Here is a 24,342-nt window from a genome sequence, read left to right on the forward strand (position 1 = left end):
CAATACCTGGCACAAGCTTCCCAGAATATAGCAGACACTGCTACATTTATAACAGTCTTCAGTTATCCTAGATGTAGTCTGTCCATCGTGACATAATTAATTAACTCAGACCAAATTACCCAGAGATTATTTAACACACAAAAAGGTATATGCCATCATTGTGTGTAGTTCTTTATTCACTGCTTCTAAATCCCACATTTTTAATCTTTTATTATAAATCATCAGAAGTAGTACTCCTGTAGTATAGTTCATGTGTCAAAGTTGCATTTTCCAATAACATCTATCAGTCTAATGCAGGGTAAAACATTTATCCCAGATACATACATACACACATGTTTGATGGTGATAGTATAAGTACAGCTAATATGAGGGGCTGATATATGTCTATGTGGGAAAGTCAGTAATTTAATCAATAATTCCCTCTGCATAATTATCCATTTCTATCCAACACTTCTACCTCAACCACTTACACTAAAGAAGATAATTCTCCAATATATAGGAATTTCGCAATAAGTTGGTGGAAAACTATTAGTCCTGTTGTTATTATGAAAAGCCAATAATACCACCATGTTGATTATAATTCAAAATAATCATTAATACCAGAAAGAAGTTGATGTTGTGACAGTACTAATAGGCAATTGATATCTGGTTTTCATGCTTTCAAGCAGCAGCCACAAAAGCTGAAAAGGGAGAAATCATGTGATTCCAATTAGTCTTCCCCAACCCAATATTAAACAAGATTCTATATAAAATACTAAAATTTATAAAAGAAGGTAGAAAGGAACTAGGATAAGCACCACAGTAGAGAGCCAAACACATATTCACAGCCAGAAAAATTCAGTTGGTCTGATGAAATGTTTGCGAAAAATCAGAAGATGAATAAATTAGTGACAAGAGATGGAGTCATTCCAGAAATTAAAGACAAAGTGCACATCTGCATAAAGAAAAATAGTCTAAAATGAAACTTTTTGGTTAAAGTATATGAACAAAATGCCAATGAATCAAAACATTATGACCACCTAGTTGATAGCAAGTTGGTACACTTTTGGAGCACAACACAACAGTGATTCTGAATGGCATGGATTCAAGTCCTTGGCAGATTTATGAAGATGTATTGTACTAAGTGTAGATGTACAAGGTGTGCAATTCCCATAAATTATGAGCCAGTGGTGTTTGATTATGAAGCTAACACCTGTTAACATCCCATATGTGTTCCACAAGGCTTCTACCAGGGGAATTTGGTTGCCAAATATTAATGTGAGTTTACTATCATGTTCCTCAAATGTCTTTGGCATGATTCTGGCTGTTAGGTCGATGGTTATCCTTCTGGAAGTTACCATCACTGTCAGGGAAGACATCAAGAGTGAAGGGATGCAGGTGGTCTGCAATAATGATCATAGATGCTCATTACAGAGGCACATGAACAGCCAACCTGCTCAGCCATTTCCAAAGTCATCGTTCCCAAGCACATGGCCATGATAATCTGTCCTTTTTCAAAGTCACTTATGACACCAGTTTTCCCCAACTGTGATCAGTATTGTCACTAGACGGATTCCCCATTCATCTCTGTTCCATTTATATATTATTCTTATGGTGTCACATGAACGCATTGCCTTCAAGTGGCATTAAATCTTGCATTGGACAGTGGTCATAACGTATTGGCTCATAATTGTATGTTCATCCTGAAAACAAAGATCCAATGACAATAATCACTTACATGATTCCAAACAAGGTACCCAGTTAGAACATATGAATACATACCAGCTTCAAGCCGTGGTAAAAAATACTATGTCTTACGTGTAAAATGTACCTTTTTTAACAACAAGCATTATTATTATATTGCTCCACAATGTTATAAATTAAATATCGGTAGTGTTTACCATAGTCTGTCCTTCACAGAGTTTGATCTGAAAATGAGAAGGTGTCCTCCAAAACCTAATGCATGGGCTGCTTCTTGTTGAATCATGGCATCTCCTGTACAGTCAATTGCCAAATCAAAAGTCTTGTTACAGAGTTCATTATGATCTATCATCTCATACCCAAGGCCTGCAGGAAATAATGTAGACAGTTAATAAAAGAATATTTGGATGTACTCCAATTTATGCTTTATGTAAAACTTGAAAACTATCATACAAATAACATGGCGAATATCATCAGACACAGTAGTTACAATGGCTTATAATTAAAGGGATCTTTTATATTTAATGTCTATGTTTTTGTTGACTATCTGCACACAGTGTGAGAAGAGAAAGTAATTTTAAGTTCCGTAAAATTTTTTTCATCCAGTTCAGAGTTTTAATATGGTGGCCTCTACGATGGATGTGCCTAAGAAACTGGCTTATCTGAAGAGTCTACATTAGACAGTTGTTATGCTATAAGGTTTCAATTTTTTCTAGATTTTCAAAGCTATGACCACTATTGGCTTCTGTATTGACTGTGGGCTTAACATAAAACATCATTATTTCTCCTATTAAAGAGCATACTTCTCTTCTAAAATGTGTAGTTAATAAACCTCACATCAGTCAGAAATATTTTCAAGTGGAGAACAGTTCTACATAAATATGAACTTTAACATTACAAAGAGTATAAACACAGGATATTTAAGTGTAGGAAGAAGTTTACCAAGGACACATTGTAGATGCGAGTTTTACTCTTTCTTGACAGCTTTCAGACAACACTATAAATCCGGACTCCCTTTCCTTGCCAATGTGTCAGGGACAGTTTCACTGGGAACTGAGAGAAAAGTGGCTGACATCAGGGATAAAAGTATCTTATGCTATGGAGAGAGATTTTTTTCCATTCAGGGAACTAGCCCAATTAGCCTAAATAAGGGCTTAGAATGAACTATGTGTAGTATTGCAAACTTCTTCAGTGTAACATCAAGAAGGCAAAAAACACACACTATTCACAATAAATTAAAAATTTCAAGAACAAGACATGGACAACTTATAACATACAACAAACTCCCTGATTACAGTGGCAACAAGGCAAATGATGTAAAATACAAATTACTGGCCACTAAATTCAATTATTTCTTCCTAACAGAAGCTGAAAATACAGAGACAAAAACTAATCCACAGATCCTTTAGATTTAAATAAAATAGAAAGAAACTTCCACATGGGAAAAATATATTAAAAACAAAGATTCCAAGACTTACCAAGCGGGAAAGCGCCGGCAGACAGGCACATGAACAAAACACACAAACACACACACAGAATTACTAGCTTTCGCAACCGATGGTTGCTTCTTCAGGAAGGAGAGGGAAAGACGAAAGGATGTGGGTTTTAAGGGAGAGGGTAAGGAGTCATTCCAATCCCGGGAGCGGAAAGACTTCCCTTAGGGGAAAAAAAGGACAGGTGTACACTCGCACACACACACATATCCATCCGCACATACACAGACACAAGCAGACATATTTAAAGGCAAAGAGTAAGGGCAGAGATGTCAGTCGAGGCGGAAGTACAGAGGCAAAGAAGTTGTTGAAAGACAGGTGAGGTATGAGCGGCGGCAACTTGAAATTAGCGGAGGTTGAGGCCTGGCGGGTATCGAGAAGAGAGGATATACTGAAGGGCGAGTTCCCATCTCCAGAGTTCGGATAGGTTGGTGTTGGTGGGAAGTATCCAGATAACTCGGACGGTGTAACACTGTGCCAAGATGTGCTGGCCATGCATCAAGGCATGTTTAGCCACAGGGTGATCCTCATTACCAACAAACACTGTCTGCCTGTGTCCATTCATGCGAATGGACAGTTTGTTGCTGGTCATTCCCACATAGACAGCGTCACAGTGCAGGCAGGTCAGTTGGTAAATCACGTGGGTGCTTTCACACGTGGCTCTCCCTTTGATCGTGTACACCTTCCGGGTTACAGGACTGGAGTAGGTGGTGGTGGGGGGTGCATAGGACAGGTTTTACACCGGGGGCGGTTGCAAGGGTAGGAGCCAGAGGGTAGGGAAGGTGGTTTGGGGATTTCATAGGGATGAACCAAGAGGTTACGAAGGTTAGGTGGACGGCGGAAAGACACTCTTGGTGGAGTGGGGAGGATTTCATGAAGGATGGATCTCATTTCGGGGCAGGATTTTAGGAAGTCGTATCCCTGCTGGAGAGCCACATTCAAGGTCTGATCCAGTCCCGGGAAGTATTCTGTCACAAGTGGGGCACTTTTGGGGTTCTTCTGAGAGAGGTTCTGGGTTTGAGGGGATGAGGAGGTGGCTCTGGTTATCTGCTTCTGTACCAGGTTGGGAGGGTAGTTGCGGGATGCGAAAGCTGTTTTCAGGTTGTCGGTGTAATGGTCGAGGGATTCAGGACTGGAGCAGATTTGTTTGTCACGAAGCCCTAGGCTGTAGGGAAGGGACCGTTTGATATGGAATGGGTGGCAGCTGTCATAATGGAGGTACTGTTGTTTGTTGGTGGGTTTGATGTGGACGGATGTGTGCAGCTGGCCATTGGACAGATGGAGGTCAACGTCTAGGAAAGTGGCATGGGATTTGGAGTAGGACCAGGTGAATCTGATGGAACCAAAGGAGTTGAGGTTGGAGAGGAAATTCTGTAGTTGTTCTTCACTGTGAGTCCAGATCATGAAGATGTCATCAATAAATCTGTACCAAACTTTGGGTTGGCAGGCTTGGGTAACCAAGAAGGCTTCCTCTAAGCGACCCATAAATAGGTTGGCATACGAGGGGGCCATCCTGGTACCCATGGCTGTTCCCTTTAATTGTTGGTATGTCTGGCCTTCAAAAGTGAAGAAGTTGTGGGTCAGGATGAAGCTGGCTAAGGTGACGAGGAAAGAGGTTTTAGGTAGGGTGGCAGGTGATCGGCGTGAAAGGAAGTGCTCCATTGCAGCGAGGCCCTGGACGTGCGGGATATTCGTGTATAGGGAAGTGGCATCAATGGTTACAAAGATGGTTTCCGGGGGTAACAGACTGGATACGGATTCCAGGCGTTCGAGAAAGTGGTTGGTGTCTTTGATGAAGGATGGGAGACTGCATGTAATGGGTTGAAGGTGTTGATCTACGTAGGCAGAGATACGTTCTGTGGGGGCATGGTAACCAGCTACAATGGGGCGGCCAGGATGTTTGGGTTTGTGGATTTTAGGAAGTAGGTAGAAGGTAGGAGTGGGAGGTGTCGGTGGGGTGAGGAGTTTGATGGAGTCAGGTGAAAGGTTTTGTAGGGGGCCTAAGGTTCTGAGGATTCCTTGAAGCTCCGCCTGGACATCAGGAATGGGATTACCTTGGCAAACTTTGTATGTAGAGTTGTCTGAAAGCTGACGCAGTCCCTCAGCCACATACTTCCGACGATCAAGTACCACGGTCGTGGAACCCTTGTCAGCCGGAAGAATGATGATGGATCGGTCAGCTTTCAGATCACGGATAGCCTGGGCTTCGGCTGTGGTGATGTTGGGAGTAGGATTAAGGTTTTTCAAGAATGATTGAGAGGCAAGGATGGAAGTGAGAAATTCCTGGAAGGTTTGGAGAGGGTGATCTTGAGGAAGAGGAGGTGGGTCCCGCTGTGATGGAGGACGGAACTGTTGCAGGCAGAGTTCAATTTGGATAGTGTCTTGGGGAGTTGGATCATTAGGAGTGGGATCAGGATTGTTTTTCTTCGTGGCAAAGTGATATTTCCAGCAGAGACTACGAGTGTAGGACAGTAAATCTTTGACAAGGGCAGTTTGGTTGAACCTGGGAGTGGGGCTGAAGGTGAGACCTTTGGATAGGACAGAGGTTTCGGATTGGGAGAGGGGTTTGGAGGAAAGGTTAACTACTGAATTGGGGTGTTGTGGTTCCAGATTGTGTTGACTAGAATTTTGAGGTGTGGGGGGGGAGTGGAGCTGGAAGTGGGAGATTGAGTAGATGGGAGAGACTGGGTCTGTGTGCAATGAGAGGAGGTTGAGGTTTGTTGGAAAGGTTGTGGAGGGTGAGTGAGTTGCCTTTCCGGAGGTGGGAAACCAGGAGATTGGATAGTTTTTTGAGGTGGAGGGTGGCATGTTGTTCTAATTTGCGGTTGGCCTGTAGGAGGATGCTATGTACAGCCGGTGTGGATGTGGGAGAGGAAAGATTGAGGACTTTGATTTGGGATAGGAGTTGACGGGTGTGTTCATTGGCCGAGTCGATGTATAGGTGAAGGATTAGGCGGGTGAGGGCTATGGATTGTGCTGTTTGGAACTGGTATAAGGACTGATGGAAAGAAGGATTGCAGCCAGAGATGGGAACTTTAAGTGTGAGGCCTTTGGGAGTAATGCCAAATGTCAGACAAGCCTGAGTAAATAAAATATGGGAGCGTAATCTGGCTAGGGTGAAGGCATGTTTGCGGAGGGAATGTAAATAAAATTTAATAGGGTCGTTGTAGGGATGTTGTGAGGTTGACATGGTATTAGTAGGTGGAAAGGGTAATATGAGGTTAAAGTGAAAGTAAATAGAGATTTGTATAGGGAGAGATAAAGGTGTGAAAAAAGTCGAAAAAGTGTTGGTTTGAGATGAGCTATGTTGATCATGTGCTGAACTTAGGTTGGTGAACAACAATGGGTGCAAAGGTTGGGTAGTTATGTTGTCTCCAGATCACGTTAAAGGGTGGGGAAATTCAAGAAAATTTCGAAAAAAATTTTCTCGAAAAAAAGAAAAAAAATTTTTTTCGAAAAAAGTTTCGAAAAAATAATTTCCGAAAAAATAAAATTCGTAAAAAATTTTCGAATAAAATCTCGAAGAATATGTGTCTAAATGTATTCAAAGGACTGGTTATGTACTGGCAGGTTATGAGAATGAGGCTAACAATTGTTTGATGAAGAAATAATAACGTGTAAACCTGTGGGAAGCTGCTAAAAAATGATCGGTTATGTGGGAAAAACGGGAATGGAAATAAAACGAAAGTTGTTGGAAAAAACTGAGATGGTTGTGTAATGGGTGAAAGGAACTGAAGCTGTGAAATAGTATTCACGAGTTTACACGAAATGTTTGTAAACTTGGAACAATGGATTTTATAACAGCGGTTATGTTGAAAGTGTTGAAAATTTTAGGTTATGGTTTGGAAGTAAATTACGTATTATTGAGTATAATTAGGCAGGATAAAATGTATGGTAGATTACGGAAAAATGGAAGATGAATACAGAGTGAAACTTCTTGTACAAACGAAAAGAGAAAGTAAGACGATAGAGAAGATTTTGAAATGCAACAGAGACAATAACAAATGTAATTGTTGGGTTCAAATTAATGATGATGTAAATAAAATAGAAAGAAACTTCACATGGGAAAAATATATTAAAAACAAAGATTCCAAGACTTACCAAGCGGGAAAGCGCCGGCAGACAGGCACATGAAAAAAACACACAAACACACACACAGAATTACTAGCTTTCGCAACCGATGGTTGCTTCTTCAGCAAGGAGAGGGAAAGACGAAAGGATGTGGGTTTTTAGGGAGAGGGTAAGGAGTCATGCCTGCACTGTGACGATATATATATATATATATATATATATATATATATATATATATATATATAAGGCATGAACACCTTCAACCCATTACATGCAGTCTCCCATCCTTCCTCAAAGACACCAACCACTTTCTCGAATGCCTGGAATCCGTACCCAGTCTGTTACCTCCGGAAACCATCCTTGTAACCATTGATGCCATTTCCCTATACATGAATATCCCGCACGTCCAGGGCCTTGCTGCCATGGAGCACTTCCTTTCACGCCGATCACCTGCCACCCTACCTAAAACCTCTTTCCTCGTCATCTTAGCCAGTTTCATCCTGACCCACAACTTCTTCACTTTTGAAGGCCAGACATACCAACAATTAAAGGGAACAGCCATGGGTACCAGGATGGCCCCCTCGTATACCAACCTATTTATGGGTCGCTTAGAGGAAGCCTTCTTGGTTACCCAAGCCTGCCAACCCAAAGTTTAGTACAGATTTATTGATGACATCTTCATGATCTGGACTCACAGTGAAGAACAACTCCAGAATTTCCTCTCCAACCTCAACTCCTTTGGTTCCTACAGATTCACCTGGTCCTACTCCAAATCCCATGCCACTTTCCTAGACGTTGACCTCCATCTGTCCAATGGCCAGCTTCACACATCCATCCACATCAAACCCACCAACAAGCAACAGTACCTCCATTATGACAGCTGCCACCCATTCCATATCAAACGGTCCCTTCCCTACAGCCTAGGCCTTCGTGCAAACGAATCTGCTCCAGTCCTGAATCCCTCGGCCATTACACCAACAACCTGAAAACAGCTTTCGCATCCCGCAACTACCCTCCCAACCTGGTACAGAAGCAGATAACCAGAGCCACTTCCTCATCCTCTCAAACCAAGAACCTCTCTCAGAAGAACCCCAAAAGTGCCCCACTTGTGACAGAATACTTCCCGGGACTGGATCAGACCTTGAATGTGGCTCTCCAGCAGGGATACGACTTCCTAAAATCCTGCCCCGAAATGAGATCCATCCTTCATGAAATCCTCCCCACTCCACCAAGAGTGTCTTTCCGCCGTCCACCTAACCTTCGTAACCTCTTGGTTCATCCCTATGAAGTCCCCAAACCACCTTCCCTACCCTCTGGCTCCTACCCTTGCAACCGCCCCCAGTGTAAAACCTGTCCTATGCACCCTCCCACCACCACCTACTCCAGTCCTGTAACCCGGAAGATGTACACGATCAAAGGGAGAGCCACGTGTGAAAGCACCCACGTGATTTACAAACTGACCTGCCTGCACTGTGACGCTGTCTATGTGGGAATGACCAGCAACAAACTGTCCATTCGCATGAATGGACACAGGCAGACAGTGTTTGTTGGTAATGAGGATCACCCTGTGGCTAAACATGCCTTGATGCACGGCCAGCACATCTTGGCACAGTGTTACACCGTCCGAGTTATCTGGATACTTCCCACCAACACCAACCTATCCGAACTCTGGAGATGGGAACTCGCCCTTCAGTATATCCTCTCTTCTCGATATCCGCCAGGCCTCAACCTCCGCTAATTTCAAGTTGCCGCCGCTCATACCTCACCTGTCATTCAACATCATCTTTGCCTCCACACTTCCGCCTTGACTTACATCTCTGCCCATACTCTTTGCCTTGAAATATGTCTGCTTGTGTCTGTGTATGTGCGGATGGATATGTGTGTGTGTGTGTGTGTGTGTGTGTGTGTGTGTGTGTGTGTGTGTGTGTGTGCGAGTGTACACCTGTCCTTTTTTTCCCCTAAGGGAAGTCTTTCCGCTCCCGGGATTGGAATGACTCCTTACCCTCTCCCTTAAAACCCACATCCTTTCGTCTTTCCCTCTCCTTCCTGAAGAAGCAACCATCGGTTGCGAAAGCTAGTAATTCTGTGTGTGTGTTTTGTTCATTGTGCCTGTCTGCCGGCGCTTTCCCGCTTGGTAAGTCTTGGAATCTTTGTTTTTAATATATTTTTCCCATGTGGAAGTTTCTTTCGATTGTCTGTACAGTTACTTAAATGGTGTGCTACAAGTGTGAGATAAAAACAGAGTAAGATGGTGAATAGTGGATTCTCTTCTCAAAGTATCTCCTTTTCGCTAGCATAACAAACATTAAAACAAAGTCAAAGCTGTCACAACCACACAGTTGATTTGAACATCAGAAAATTTTACTAGGGATAAGCCAACTGGAGCTGGTATGACCTTACCTTCCTCCAACATTTGAACTGACCTACCCAACCACTTACAGGGGACATACAGCTCAATTTGATTCTGTGCCATGATACAGCACAGCATTTTTCACATCAGCAAGCATTGCCAGAGGTGAAAGAGCCAATAAGTGACTGATAAAAATCCTAGGACTGACTAGGAGTGATATTTCACAAGAGCAAACACTAGCAATTACTTGCAGGTAAATAAAGTACCAGATGACTTCTGTTCCAATAAAGGAAAGTTCTAAATCAAAAGCAATTTTTCTGTACAAAAGAACAAATCCTGTAATATGGTACAGGATATGCATGTGGTCAACAACTAAACATACAACAAGAACAAACACATTGCATTCTGGCGAGGCTGAATCAGCCATTGTGATCCTCCTCAACCATCAACGCCATCACCACCACCACCACCAACAACAACAACAACAACAAAAATAATAATGACAACAGCAGCAGCAACTGTAGTGCAGAAGGATGCACAGCTGACTGCATGGCTAAATCACCATTGTTAAGGTTTGATAAAACTATTTGTTAAATGAAGATTATGGGAACTGTTTGTTAAATGAAGATCATGCCTCACGTGTGTGGGTGAACCGCACTGTCAAATGATGAGTGTTAACTTGCAGATTTTACTTATACTGAACAGAACAGCAACATAAATCAGATGTAAATGTATTTCTGTATATCTACAGATTTAGAGGTGATGAAGAGCTTCATTTTAGCTTAAGGTGCACATTCACGTTGCTCACCGAGACTGTGGGCTCTCTGGCGGGCAGCCTCAGTATTTTCACACAATGTGACACGGCGGTAGCCCTGTACGTGCAGCAGGCTGGCAGTAAGACAGCCCACCAGGTCAGTGCCGAGCACAGCAACACGTGCACTGTGTGGAAGTGGCGTCACATGTTCCCATGCATGAGCCACGCATGAGAGACTCTCACATAGCACACCTGTACAAGACACAAATTATTGTCATTAATGACACTTACTGCCATTTTGTAACTTGAAAGTATGTACTGCAGTAAATGACAAGCACTACAGAGCAGTAAATAACAATAAGTTTGACAGATTCAATTTCTGGATATGTTGCCTACATTTACAAATGCAGAAATCATTCATCTGACTTGCAACCTGGAAATAACATTACTGTATCCAAAAATGTTGTGAGAAATAATAATAATTATTATTATTATTATTATACTTTATGTGTACAGAAGCAGGAAATTTCACAGTTTTAGACGTATATTTTTTCTGATTACAAAAAGAGAGAGAAATGTCTTACTCAATAATAATCAATACAACTCCTTTACTGCTATTATTTTATATTAAGCTCAGAGATAATAAAACTCCTCAGGGATATAAGTGTTTCATCATAATGGTTCAGAGAGAATGGAAACACTAAGAAGTGCATTAGCTACTCTGATTGCTGCATCCTACAATGACTGAACACTCCACATGCAGTGCTGTCCTATAGCTATTTATACATAATTTCTCTTCAATATTATGAAAACAATAGTTCCTACTCATCATATAGCAGAGATGCTCACAGACAGGCACAACATAAACACTGTCAGGAAGTAAGCTTTCAGCCAACAAGGCCTTCATCAGATTACACAACACACACACACAATGTGACGAAGCAAGCTGGGATATTTTTTCTTCCTCTCTTGTTTTGCCATCTTCCTCCTTAAATTCATTTATTCAATTTTTAACTAATTAACATTAATATGCTTGAATATCATCTGCATATTCATATGAGAGAAAGGTTGGCCCTCAGTTTCAAATAATTAAACACCAGATTTAATTTTGTGCTTTGTTTTAGGTATGTAATTGATTTTCAAATTTATTTTAACTGCTCCTAGTTAGTATCTTTTGTTATAGGGAGAAATTAGTAATTGTTTCGTAACTTAAATTCTGTTGTTGACATGTAAACAAATATAAATTCTGTAATAATTGTAAGCATTTGGAAGACGAAATGCTACTATTCTTAAAGTATCTATTTGGCTCTAGTAGGAAAAATGTTAGCAAAACCAGCCCTTCGTTAACTCCGAAGTAATTAACAGTTTTGTCAAAAGTATTGTTTACATAACCATATATGTTAATTTCATCACTTCAACAAATAATTCGGCTTAACCCTTGCAGTAGAAAACAAAATTGATAAAAAGACACAATTTTTTGATGAATTCAGTTCATTTAATGACTTAAGTTTTAATTGTAATTTCTGTAAATTAAACTTTGAACAATGTGTAGTTTCAGCACCTATTATTGTGATGATATATAAGGGCCCGAATTTTGGTCACGAGACAGTCAGTCCACAGCCGAGTTTCAGATGAGGAACCTGTGTTGGTTAGAACGGCAACAATGCATCAATGTAACAGTGAAATAAGTGTTACACCAATAAGCCGTGTGTTACAACAATGACAGTGACTGTGCAATTTATTTGAAAGACTGTTAACTGTGTGGTTCGGGGTTTAATGCTTGTAGATGAACAACAGTAAACTATTATAGCAGTATGTGGATGTTCACCTGCAAACTATTAATGAGGCTTATGGAAAGTTAAACAATAGTGCACTGGCCATATTAAATGTGTGTATGTGGGGGTTGTGAAAAGTGAAAGTAAACATCTCTGAAACACAATTGTGCACCTGTCAGCTACAATATTTACCATATACAGTGTCCAAATTACAAACTCCATTTTTCAGCCAGTGTAGCAGCACAGTATGTCGACACAAAGGACAACAAATGGAGAAAATAAAGCAGGCGAACCACTACATGTGGTGCCCCGGGTGAGGATTGTTGTACGTGGACACAATAAACTAGATCTCATGAAATTTAACAGTGAAGTGTGAACTGGAGATGTTTACGGTTTTAAATGGAAAAGACGCTACAGCCAATCAGCGCTGGCATTTCATCACCACAGTAGGACAGCAACTAATCAGCGAGCGGGTTCTATGGAAGCAGCCATTGAGTACATGAGCAGCCAACAGCATGCAGGTGGAAACACCTGACGTGGAAACACCTGACTGAATATAAACAAGATGCCTTACCGAGAGAATTACAACTTGCTGCAGCCTTGCAGATTCAGATGACAACAGCAGCAGCAGCAGAGCAGCAGAAGAAAAGTGAATGAGAATAAGGTAATTTCACAGCAAAAGTGTCAAAATGGATGGTAGATTGTTAAGGGAACATAAGGAATTCATGTGTTTTGCTTTGTGGTCTAATACTGGAGACAAGGATCAACTAATTAGCTAAGTATTTGAGGACAGCAAAAGTGACAGTGGATCTGATTTTGACAGTAGCTGTAATGTTGATAGCACTGATTAATCCAGTAGTGATGAGGAAGAGGTATTTGAACTTATAATTGATCATGATGGCCATGTGGTAAGTAAAGGAGAATAATATTAGGTCTAATGAAAGGTTAGAGTTTGAGAGTGGTGATGAGGAAGAGGACCATGCTATCTGTCATTTGACTGTGTCTGATAATCGTTGCCAGCTGGAGTGGCCGAGTGGTTCTAGGTGCTTCAGTCTGGAACCGCGCGACCACTACGGTCACAGGTTCGAATCCTGCCTCGGGCATGGATGTGTGTGGTGTCATTAGGTTAGTTAGGTTTAAGTAGTTCTAAGTTCTAGGGGACTGATGACCTCAGATGTTAAGTCCCATAGTGCTCAGAGCCATTTGAACCATTTGATAATAATTTTAGTAAGCAGGATGATAATTTTTCAAGGGAAAAGATTAATGAGTGTAGAAGATCGTATGGTAAGTAAACAGGAAGTTTGGCACCCTGTAATAACAACATGGGTATGAGGGATACATGTTAAGTGTTTACTGGACAGTGGTAGTGATTTGAATGGCATTTAACAGGCATTTTTTGAAGCTTTTAAGAATGTAGAGGGTATAGTAGTGATGCATGTTTCTGAAATAAGAATTATTCCTGCTACTGGTAAGCTATCAAAGAGTGTGAAACAATAGGTACTATTAACTGTGGAATTGGCAGGATAGCTGTTGGAGTGCAATTTCTTGGTGATTCAAAATCTCAGCAGTGATGTAATATTTGGTACTAATTTCTTGTGCAAATGGTGTGTAAATATTGATTCTGCTAATGGAAAGTTTAGTTTTAAATACATCGGAAGTAGGTACGAAGTATCATTTTTGGAAGGTATGGGTAAGTGCATAGATATTGAATTAGATTTACCTTTAAGAATTTTGACCACGGAGCAGGTTACTGAGGAAGAAGAGGAGGAGAGAGTAAGGTTGGAGATAATAAAGAGAGTTGAGGATAATGAAGGTATTACAAATAGTCAAAGGGAGGAATTAAAAGGTATTCTCCTGAGCAACTGTAAGGCATTTGCAGACAGGCCAGGTTTGGTAAAAGATTTTGAGTGCAAATTTGAGTTTAAGGATCATGAACCATTTTTCAAGAAAGCTTATATTATTCCATTTTCAAAAAAGGAAGCGGTGAGGAAAGAAATTCAAAAGATGGACTCATGGGGGATTATTGAATGGTCAACCAGCGGGTGTAATAACCTCTTTGTGGTGGTAAAGAAGAAGAATGGTGGTGTCAGGTTGGTTCTGGATGCCAGGAAGTTGAATGAAATTGTAATAGGAGAGAGTGACAGATGAGCTAACATGGATGAAATTTTGCAAAAGTTCCATAGATGTAAATGTTTTATTTCTTTTGATGAGACTTGTGGCTATCAGAATATCAGTTTGGTCAAGGAATCTAGGCCATGTACAGCATTTTTACACGAAAGTAAATGTTACCAATACTGTGTGGTGTCATTTGGTCTGAACTTGTCTGTGTGTGTGTTTATCAGAGCTATTGATAAGGTTCTAGGTGAGATATTAACCAATGAAATAACAGTCTATGTAGATGATATCCTGGTAGCGATTGCAGAATGATTGAAGCACTGTAAGATTCTGAATGACGTACTGAGAGATATGTATAGAGGAGGTATGAAACTAAAATTAAGTAACTCTGAATTTGTAAAGAAGGAAATTTTATTTTTAGATGACAGGATTAACGAGGAAGGTATATACCCTGATCCAGAAAAGCTTGCTGCTATTGTGGATTTCCCTCTGCCAAAGAACAAGAAGGACCTTAAAGCTATGTTTGGCTTGTTTGGCTTCTACCAAAAGTTTGTACCAGGTCAGTCACTTAACTGTTCTTGCCTTGGTAATTTGTTGAAAAGGAATGAAAAAGAATGGTGTGGAATTGGATAGAGGAGTGTGAAGAGGCATTTCAGTGTCTGAAAAAATAATTAGTAAATAGTAAAATGTTAGGACATCCAATTTTTTCACTGCTTGCATCTACAGTAGGTTGTAAATATATTTTTGTTGTTTTGCACACATTCTCAAAATATGTAAAATTGTATCCAATTAAGAAGGCAAATACTAGTACTATAATTGAGAAGTAGACATCAGATTACTTTTGCAATGTAGGGGTACCAAAATAACTTTTGTCTGACAATGGTCCACAGTTTGTTTCAGAGAGGTTTGAGCACCGTATGGCAGTACACAAGATGAAACACATCAAGATTTCTACCTATTTTCCACAAGGTATGAAGGAGATTAATAGACTGTGCAGGACTTATTGTAGTAAGAATCAATTACTAACAAAGAGAAAGAGGGGCTGGCCAGTACTTACCTCAGCTCAGTACAGCCGATAGAAACACAAAAAACAACCGAAAATTTAAGTTCCTAGCTTTCGGAATAAATGTTCCTTCATCAGGGAGGAGAGAGGGGAAAGAAAGGGAAGAAGGGAAAGTGGATTTAGTTACTCACAACTCAGGTTATGAAGCAACAGGGAAAGGAAAACAGGGAGGGTAGCAAGGATGGAGGCATGGTTGTCAGAGGGAAGCCAAAGATATTCTACTGTAGGTACTGTGCCAGCTTCAAACCAAAGAGGATGCATACAGAAGTAAAGAGGTGTATAGTATAAAGATGTAGGATGAAAAGATGCATGAATGGCTAAAGAGGAAAGGAAAAGAGGAGAAGACTGAAAAGTAAATGGGAGTGAGGTTGTTTAACGTAGGTTCAGTCCAGGGGGATGGCGGGATGAAAGGATGTGCTGGAGTGCAAGTTCCCATCTCCACAGTTCAGAGGGACTAGTGCTGGGTGGGAGAAGCCAAATGGCACATACGGTGTAGCAGGTTCCTAGGTCCCTAGAATTATGCTGGAGGGCATGCTCCGCTACTGGGTATTGAACATCTCCTAGGCGGACAGTTCGTCTGTGTCCGTTCATGCGCTCAGCCAATTTAGTTGTTGTCATACCAATGTAAAAGGCTGTGCAGTGCAGGCATGTCAGCTGATAAATGACATGTGTAGTTTCACACGTGGCTCTGCCTTGAATTGTGTATGTTTTACCAGTAGCGGGGCTGGAGTAGGTGGTTGTGGGGGGATGCATGGGGCAGGTTTTGCAGCGGGGTCGGTTACAGGGGTAGGAACCGCTGGGTAGAGAAGGTAGTCTGGGAATATTGTAGGGTTTAACAAGGATGTTACGGAGGTTAGGGGGATGACAAAAGGCAACTCTGGGTGGTGTGGGGAGAATTTTGTCAAGGGATGATCTCATTTCAGAGGTTGACTTGAGAAAGTCATATCCCTGGCGGAGTAATTTATTGATGTATTCGAGGCCAGGATAATATTGGGTGACAAGGGGGATGCTTCTGTGTGGTCTGAGGGTAGGAATATTGTTGTTGGACGGGGAGGAATGTATTGCTCGGGAGATCTGTTTGTGGACAAGGTCTGCAGGATAGTTGTGGGAGAGGAAAGCACTGGTCAGGTTATTGGTGTAATTGTTGAGGGATTCGTCACTGGAGCAGATATGTTTGCCACACCTAGGCTGTAGGGAAGGGAGCGTTTGATGTGGAATGGATGGCAGCTATCAAAGTGAAGGTACTGTTGTTTGTTGGTGGGTTTGATATGGACAGAGGTGTGGATGTGAGCTTCAACAAGATGAAGGTCAACATCCAGGAAGGTGGCTTGGGTTTTGGAGAAGGACCAGGTGAAATTCAGATTCGAAAAGGAGTTGAGGTTATGGAGGAAATTAAGGAGTGTTTCTTCACCATGAGTCCAGACCACAAAGGTGTCATCTATAAACCTATACCAGGCCAGGGGAAGCAGCTGTTGGGTCTTCAGGAAAGCCTCCTCCATGCGGTCCATGAAGAGGTTGGCATAGGACGGAGCCATCCTGGTTCCCATGGCAGTTCCCCTGATTTGTTTGTAGGTCTGGCCTTCAAAAGTGAAGTAATTATGGGTGAGGATGAAGTTGGTAAGTGTGATAAGGAACGAGGTTTTTGGAAGATCTTCGGATGGGCGTTGGGAGAGGTAGTGCTCAAGGGCAGAGAGACCATGGGTGTGTGGGATGTTTGTGTAAAGGGATGTAGCAACTATGGTGACAAGAAAGGTTTCAGGTGGGAGAAGAGTGGGAATGGATTTGAGGCATTCTAGGAAGTGGTTTGTGTCCTTGATATAGGATGGGAGTCTGCAGGTGATAGGTAGGAGGTGTTGGTCTACCAAAGCTTAGATACGTTCTGTTGGGGCTTTGAAGCCTGATACAATGGGACGGCTAGGATGGTTCTCTTTGTGGATTTTGGGTAATAGGTAGAAGGTAGGGGTACATAGCTCAGGTGGAGTGAGTAAGTCTATGGAAGCCGTTGTGAGGCCTTGTGAGGGACCTTGGATTTTTAGGATTTTCTGCAGCTCAGTCTGGATGGAGGGAATGGGATCCTGGGTAACAGCTTTGTAGGTTGAGGTGTCGGAGAGTTGACGCAGTCCTTCTGCCACATACTCCACACGGTCAAGTACCACAGTTGTGGAGCCTTTATCTGCCGGAAGGATTACAATAGAGCGGTCTGTTTTCAGCTGCTTAATGGCACGGGATTCAGCTGGGGTGATGTTGGGGGTTGTCGGGATGTTCTTCAAGAAGGACTGGGAGGCAACACTGGATGTGAGGAAGAATCACACTGCTTGGGCAGGTCATATTAAATATTTTGAAAACATTATCAACAACTTGTGGAATGAATCGACAGGATATGCCCAATGTGAGCTAATGTTCAAAGAGAGACCCAAAAACATCATCAGAGAAGAAGTGGATTTCCCTCAGGGAAGTGAGTAGCACAAAGCAAAAAGATCAGATTAGCTAAAGACATGATGAAAAGCGAAACAGCAGGAAGGAAGAGAATGCATGACAAAGGAGTGAATCTGACTAGTTTCAGAGTAGGTGACCTTGTCCTCATCAAAACCAAAGAAAAATCTAGGAGAGTAAATCATGAGATAAAGAAATTTTTGCATGTGTATCATGGTCCTTTCAAAGTGGTACGCGTTGTCAATGACAACTCTCATGAATTGGCCTACACAAAGACTAACAGGACTTTTGGGTTAAAGAATATTATTGACCTGAAACCCTATGTATCACCAATTAGATGTTTGAATATTGATCCACGACAAATGAAAATTTTCCTAAGCTTGGGTACTGTTGATTTTGTTAGGACAATGGAGTGTGTATTGAACCAGAAATAAGACCTACAAGCAAGTAGGGAGTTCAACATTCTGTGTTGGTTTCATTATGTGGCGATAATGCTTACCCCAGCTGTCTTTCTCATATTTCATGTTTCCTAAGGCAGTCAAACTCTTCTCCTATCCTATCTGTAGTTCATAAGTAAATCAGAACCATTCTATCTTTGACATTCATGTAATTTTGTGCAGTAGGATACTTTAGTATAGCAATATTTTAGAAAAGTTTTATCTATCTGTGTGTGTGTGTGTGTGTGTGTGTGTGTGTGTGTGTGTGTGTGTGTGAATAATAAAAGAATGTTAGGGTCTTAATGGCTAGGGAGCCTGTCTCTGCAGTAGGGATATTTTTTGCGAATGCACTCCACTAGCTAACAAGGTAAGAAATGTAATTAAAATAATGGAGCTGACAGACATGACTGAGTAATGAAAAAGGTAACTGTATACAAACGAATGTGGTAAAACTACCTTGATGATCTATTTTTGAACTAGGCAACATTGGGAACTGTTTATATTGTGGAATTCATGACACTGAATCTGGGAATGAGACTTTAACCAAAAGAGAAATATTCTAGGGAGGTACAAGTTATATAATGCTGCATGAGCTTAAAGTGGTAATACTGGTATGAAGAAAAGTAATTTTGCTCATTAACTGATAACTATGGTGCTAGATTGATGTGAATATCCTGACAGGTCAACTATTTGGTAAAATTTTGTGATTTAGTTAGGATTTAATTTTCTGGCTGATTAGGAGTAGTGCTCAGAGTTGAGAAGACAAGTGGGGCTATGATTTGGTACAACTTCCATTCCCTTGATTTTGATTTGAATAGTAATTAAGCTATGAAACAGTGACTATTCTTTTTTCACAACATAATGATTTGTAAATCTATACTACTGCACATCTTGAGTTTTTGCTGTTTTGTATATGGAAAAGAGACCATAATCTTTCAGGTTTAACCAGTTTCAGACAGTTATGACTTAAAGTAATGTTTTGTAGTGTAATGTGCACTTGATTTAATGTTTACTAGTTCACACCTTTTGTACTATAGTCAATTTTAGTGCTAATTATTGTAATGTTATGAGAACTATATAATGTATTTATTGGTGATGTAATGACTATAATTTTTAGTGTGAAACATTTTTTGTTAGACTCAAGTTAGAGGAAAAATTAAGGGTACTAAAGTAGGATATGTTGTTTGATGTTTTCATTTACTGTGGCAGAGTAGAACCAGCTCCAAGGGAACTGACAGCAGTGCATTTCCTTACTAACTGCCACTTGGACCTGTTGAAGGTGTGGACAGCTTGGTAAGAAAGTGTGTAAAAGCTCATTAAAAGTGTGACAGCGCTTGTGAAAAATACTGAACACTGAGTAAGTGAAATTTTATGTCTAAAAAAATGTGAACTGCAATGCATAGCAGTATAATTTAGTTTTCTTTCAACCCTTGAGAATTTAATTTTTTGTTAAGCAAGACAGGACTTGTATAAAATGATACAGGAATGTAATCCTTGTTTAACCCAAAAGGACATTACTTATGATGAAGATGCCTAATTTCTGTTAAAAGTACAGCTTGTGGATTTTTTGTGACATTTTACAATACAATGTATGTAAATATTTTGCAAGGAGATTTTCATATGGCCAGCTCACTTAAGCATAAATATGAAAAAAAAACAGATGTACTGTAGTTTTTGATAGGATTTCTTATGTATTATTTTTTTGTGGGTAGATTTTAAACCCAATTTCTGGCGTCACGGTGTGTCACTGAAGTGTGCAGTTAGCTATTTGCAATATCTGTCCGGTCAGTGATGTGATGAAACAATCTGGGATATTTTTTCTTCCTCTTTTGTTTTGTATCTGCCTCCTTAAATTTGTTTTTTTTTTAATTGTTTAACTAATTACCATTAATATACGTGAATATAATCTGCATTTTCATATAAGAGAAAGGTTGGCCCTCAGTTTTAAAGAATTTAACACCAGATTTAATTTTGTGCTTAGTTTTAGGTATGTAATTGATTTTGTAATTTATTTTGACTATTCCTACTTCATATCTTTTGTTAAAGGGTGAAATCAGTAATTGTTTTGTAATTTAAATTCTGTTGTTGATATATAAACAAATATAAATTCTGTAATAATTATTAACATTTGGAAGACAAAATGCTAGTATTCTTAAAGTATCTATTTGGCTCTAGTCGGAAAAATGTTAGCAAAACCAGCCCTACATTAATTCCAAAGCAATTAACAGTTTTGTCGAAAGTATTGTTTACATAATCATATATTCTTCTCTTAAACAAATAACTCAGCTTAACTCTTGCAGTAGAAAAAACTGTTAAAAAAGACAATTTTTTGATGAATTCAGTTAATTTAATGACTTAAGTTTTAATTGTAATCTCTGTAAATTAAACTTTGAACAATGTGTAGTTTCAGCACCTATTATTGTGATGATATATAAGGGCCCGAATTTTGGTCACAATATTAAATCAAAATTTAATATATTTATCAATGAAGTTACAAGCCTTTTTGAAGCATTTCCTAAAAAAATCAGTGAGAGAAAATCTGTTCAAATCTGGAAACAAGCCTTGGATTACTAAAGGCATCAAAATCTCTTGTGAAACAAGAAGAGAACTATATGCTGCAGCCAGGAGTTCAAATGATAACAGTAGGATTACACACTATAAAATCTACAATAAAGTTCTGAATAAGACCATTCAGGCAGCAAAGAACATGTGCCTGAAGGCAGAAATTGACAACTCGAGCAATAAAGTAAAAACTATCTGGAAATTTGTAAAGAAGGAAATGGGGAAAAATGCAGTTTGTAGTGAAAATATCCAAATCAAAAGTGAGGGTAATATTGTTAGCGATCCAAAAACAGTTGCAGACACATTCAACAACAATTTTTTAACAGTAACTGAAAAAATAGGTTTACAGAGGTCTATTAAGCAAGCCATCAATCTTTTGAAAGCTAGAGTACCTGGTTCAGTACAACACATGAAGGTAAAAACAGTCACTGTTCAAGAAACTGAAAGAGTTATTACATCCCTGAAAAGTAAAAACTCTGCTGGAATTGACAACATTTCTTACAAATTATTAAAATACTGCTCCAGCCATGTAAGTAAAGTCCTTTGCCACATTTTTGATGTGTCACTTAAGCAAGGAATAGTTCCTGAGAGGCTTAAGTATGCATTGTAAAACCGCTGTATAAGAAGGGGGATAAGATGGATACTGCTAACTATAGGCCAATATCACTACTGACAAGCTTTTCAAAGGTTTTAGAGAAACTAATGCATGCCAGGATAGTTAAGCATCTCGTATTATTCTTATGCCTAATAGTGATACAATGAGAAATGAAGCACGGCAATTGACTAGATTTTTAAATCTAAGATGACTCTAATTTCTGTGCAGAATGTAATGTACAAAAGAGGCGTCTGCAAAGATTTTCAATTGGAGAAAAGTTTTAGCTAAACTCTCATTCAGAACATCTATCATACGCAGTCTATTATTTGGTTCTTGTTGATCATTATCAAAGAAAGCAGCAGTGTAAGTAACAACAAAAAGCAGTCTCTTGCCATTGTTTCGCTAATGAGACAATTCCTCTCTTTTTCTTATTGTAAGCGACGGCAGCGCGCACAAAAGCGAGCCATGCCGCGAGCGGCGACAGGTCGTAAACACTATCAGAATGCGACAAACAATGCATGACACAGTACAATAATGCATTTTCAGCTTAGAGTGATGTAAACACCTATAACAAAGATAACGGCCCTTATCAGATCAATGAAAAACAAGCAACCAATTTGAATCAGACGAAGCACGTGAAAAAGGAAGGGTACCCGTATAAATACGGAAGGAGCGCCTGACGCATAGCAATGGCTACCTGGTAAAGCTTAACTGCTAAGCTTACAACTCGAACCAAACTACTGTAGCTGTATCGTCATTCATTCGACCTAAGTTGTGTCTCATATTACAATAGACCAACTTTGTTTTGATTTGGAGGTGCGGCCTAAAACTTTTCTCTCCCCTTGAAATTTCAGGTGTGGCTTAGATTGGGGAAAATTATTTTTTTTTCCTTGATTTTGAGTCTCATTTTTCAGGTGCGGCTTAGATTCGAGTGCGGCTTAGATTCGAGTAGATACAGTAGTCAAAACTCTGGCATATAATGTAATTCAGTTGCTCCAGTTCTGGGTGATACTGAGTTACGAGGGGCATACTCCTCTGTGGCTGGACAGTGAGGCTTTGGGAGGTGGTGGGAGACTGGAAAGATAAGGCATGGGAGATTTGTTTCTGTACAAGGTCAGGAAGATAGTTACAGTCTGTGAAGGCTTCAGTGAGACTCTCAGTATATGATTCGTGTTTTTTAAGTAAGTACCATTTTGAAATTAAAAAAAGATGTGCAAAGATATCTCAATAATTTTATTTTTACATGAAAACCTGTACCTTAATCTACACACTGATGCCATTACAGTCTGATTCTTCCTTGTTTACATTGTGTTCTGAGTGCTTAAAATGCCTCCGATGCCTAAAAGCAATCGATATTCATCGTGAGATCTTTGTAGTTTACGGGGAAAACATTATGAGTGATGGAAAGGTAAGAAAGTGGGTGAGAGCATTTAAACATGGCCACACAAATGTGCATGATGAACAGTGGAGTAGGCGTCCTTTGGTCGTTAATGAAAATTTGGTGCAGGAAGTTGACAATAAGGTTAGAGAAAAGAAACGCTTTACAATTTTCTCCTTGCAGGATGACTTCCTAATGTTTCTCATAGTGTTTTGTATGGCATTGTGACCAAGCACTTGAATTACCAAAAATTGTGCTCAAGTTGGGCTCCTAAAATGTTGATGGATGTGCAAAAAACCAAACGTTTAGACATTGCATTGACTTTCCTTGAGCGGTACTACAACAACGGATGATTTCTTAAGCCAAATTGTTACAGGCAATGAATCATGGGTGGCCTACGTCATACCAGAATAAAGCAACAGTCCATGCAAATTGAGCAAGGGCATTGGTTTGCTGCAAGACAATGCCCATCCACATGTGGCATATCAGACCAAAGATCTCATCACATCTTTTTAATAGGAAACTCTAGATCATCTTCCATACAGCCCCGATCTTGCGCCCAATGACTACCATCTGTTCCTGCACTTGAAGAAACACCTGGGCAGTCAGCATCTTCAAGATGATGACGAAGTCAAAACAGTGCTGATGCAGTGGTTAACAAGTCAGGCGGCAGACTTCTATGAGGAGGGTATCAAAAACTGTTACAACATTACAACAAGTGCCACAATATTGACGGAAATTATGTAGAAACATAGATTAAGGTACAGGCTTTCATGTAAAAATAAAATTATTGAGATATCTTAGCACGTCTTTTTTTAATTTCAAAGAGGTACTTACTTAAAAAACACGCCTCATATTTTGAGAGGGACTACTTATCACTGCAGATGCAACAAGCATAAGAAGACTACTTGGTAGGGAACACGTGGCAACTGTCAAAGTGGAGGTATTGCTGCTGGTTAGTACTTTTAATATGGACAGAGATACTGATGTAGTAGCCATCTTTGATGTGGAAGTCAACATCTAGGAAGGTGGCTCATTGGGTTGAGTAGGACCAGGTGAAGCAAATGAGGGAGAAGCTGTTGAGGTTCTGGAGGAATGTGGATAGGATACCCTCACCCTCGATCTAGACTGCAAAGATGTTGTCATTTAATGTGATCCAGGTGAGGGTTTTAGGGTTCTGGGTGTTTAGGAAAGATTCCTGTAGATGGGTCATGAATAGGTTGGCATAGGATGGTGCCTTGTGGGTGACCATAGCTGTATCCCAGATTTGTTTGTAGGTAATGCCTTCAAAAGAGAAGAAATTGTGGGTGAGGATTTAGTTGGTTATGGTGATTAGGAAGGAGGATGTTGGTCTGGAATCCATTGGATGTTGGGAAAGGTAGTGTTCAATAGCAGTAAGGCCATGGGCATTAGGGATGTTAACTGGACTACTCAGAATATCAAAATACTGAGTGCAGATTAAATGAGAATAGTGGCTTTAGTTTAAGACAAAGTGCTAATCCTGGGCTCAAGGTAAATATGACTTAGCTGTAATTTATAATCATCCCAATACATGAAAGGATTTTGTGGTATGAAAACAAAGTTCATGAAAAATTATATGTCAGTACACAACTCCATTTCAAGTATACAATGTTCA

General features: G+C 40.1%; 1 protein-coding gene across 1 annotated transcript in view; it reads right to left on the minus strand.

The window, feature by feature from the left end:
- Positions 1-24,342, minus strand: part of LOC126284139 (D-altritol 5-dehydrogenase-like) — a 190,268-nt gene that overhangs the window by 74,885 nt on the left and 91,041 nt on the right. Inside the window, exons 6-7 of the mRNA XM_049982855.1 lie at positions 10,403-10,600; positions 1,881-2,046 (exon numbers count right to left, since the gene is read on the minus strand). Coding sequence (XP_049838812.1) covers positions 1,881-2,046; positions 10,403-10,600 — 364 coding nt within the window. The remainder of the gene's footprint in view (positions 1-1,880; positions 2,047-10,402; positions 10,601-24,342) is intronic.

This window comes from Schistocerca gregaria, chromosome 8 (assembly GCF_023897955.1).
Source record: "Schistocerca gregaria isolate iqSchGreg1 chromosome 8, iqSchGreg1.2, whole genome shotgun sequence".
Lineage (NCBI taxonomy): Eukaryota > Metazoa > Arthropoda > Insecta > Orthoptera > Acrididae > Schistocerca > Schistocerca gregaria.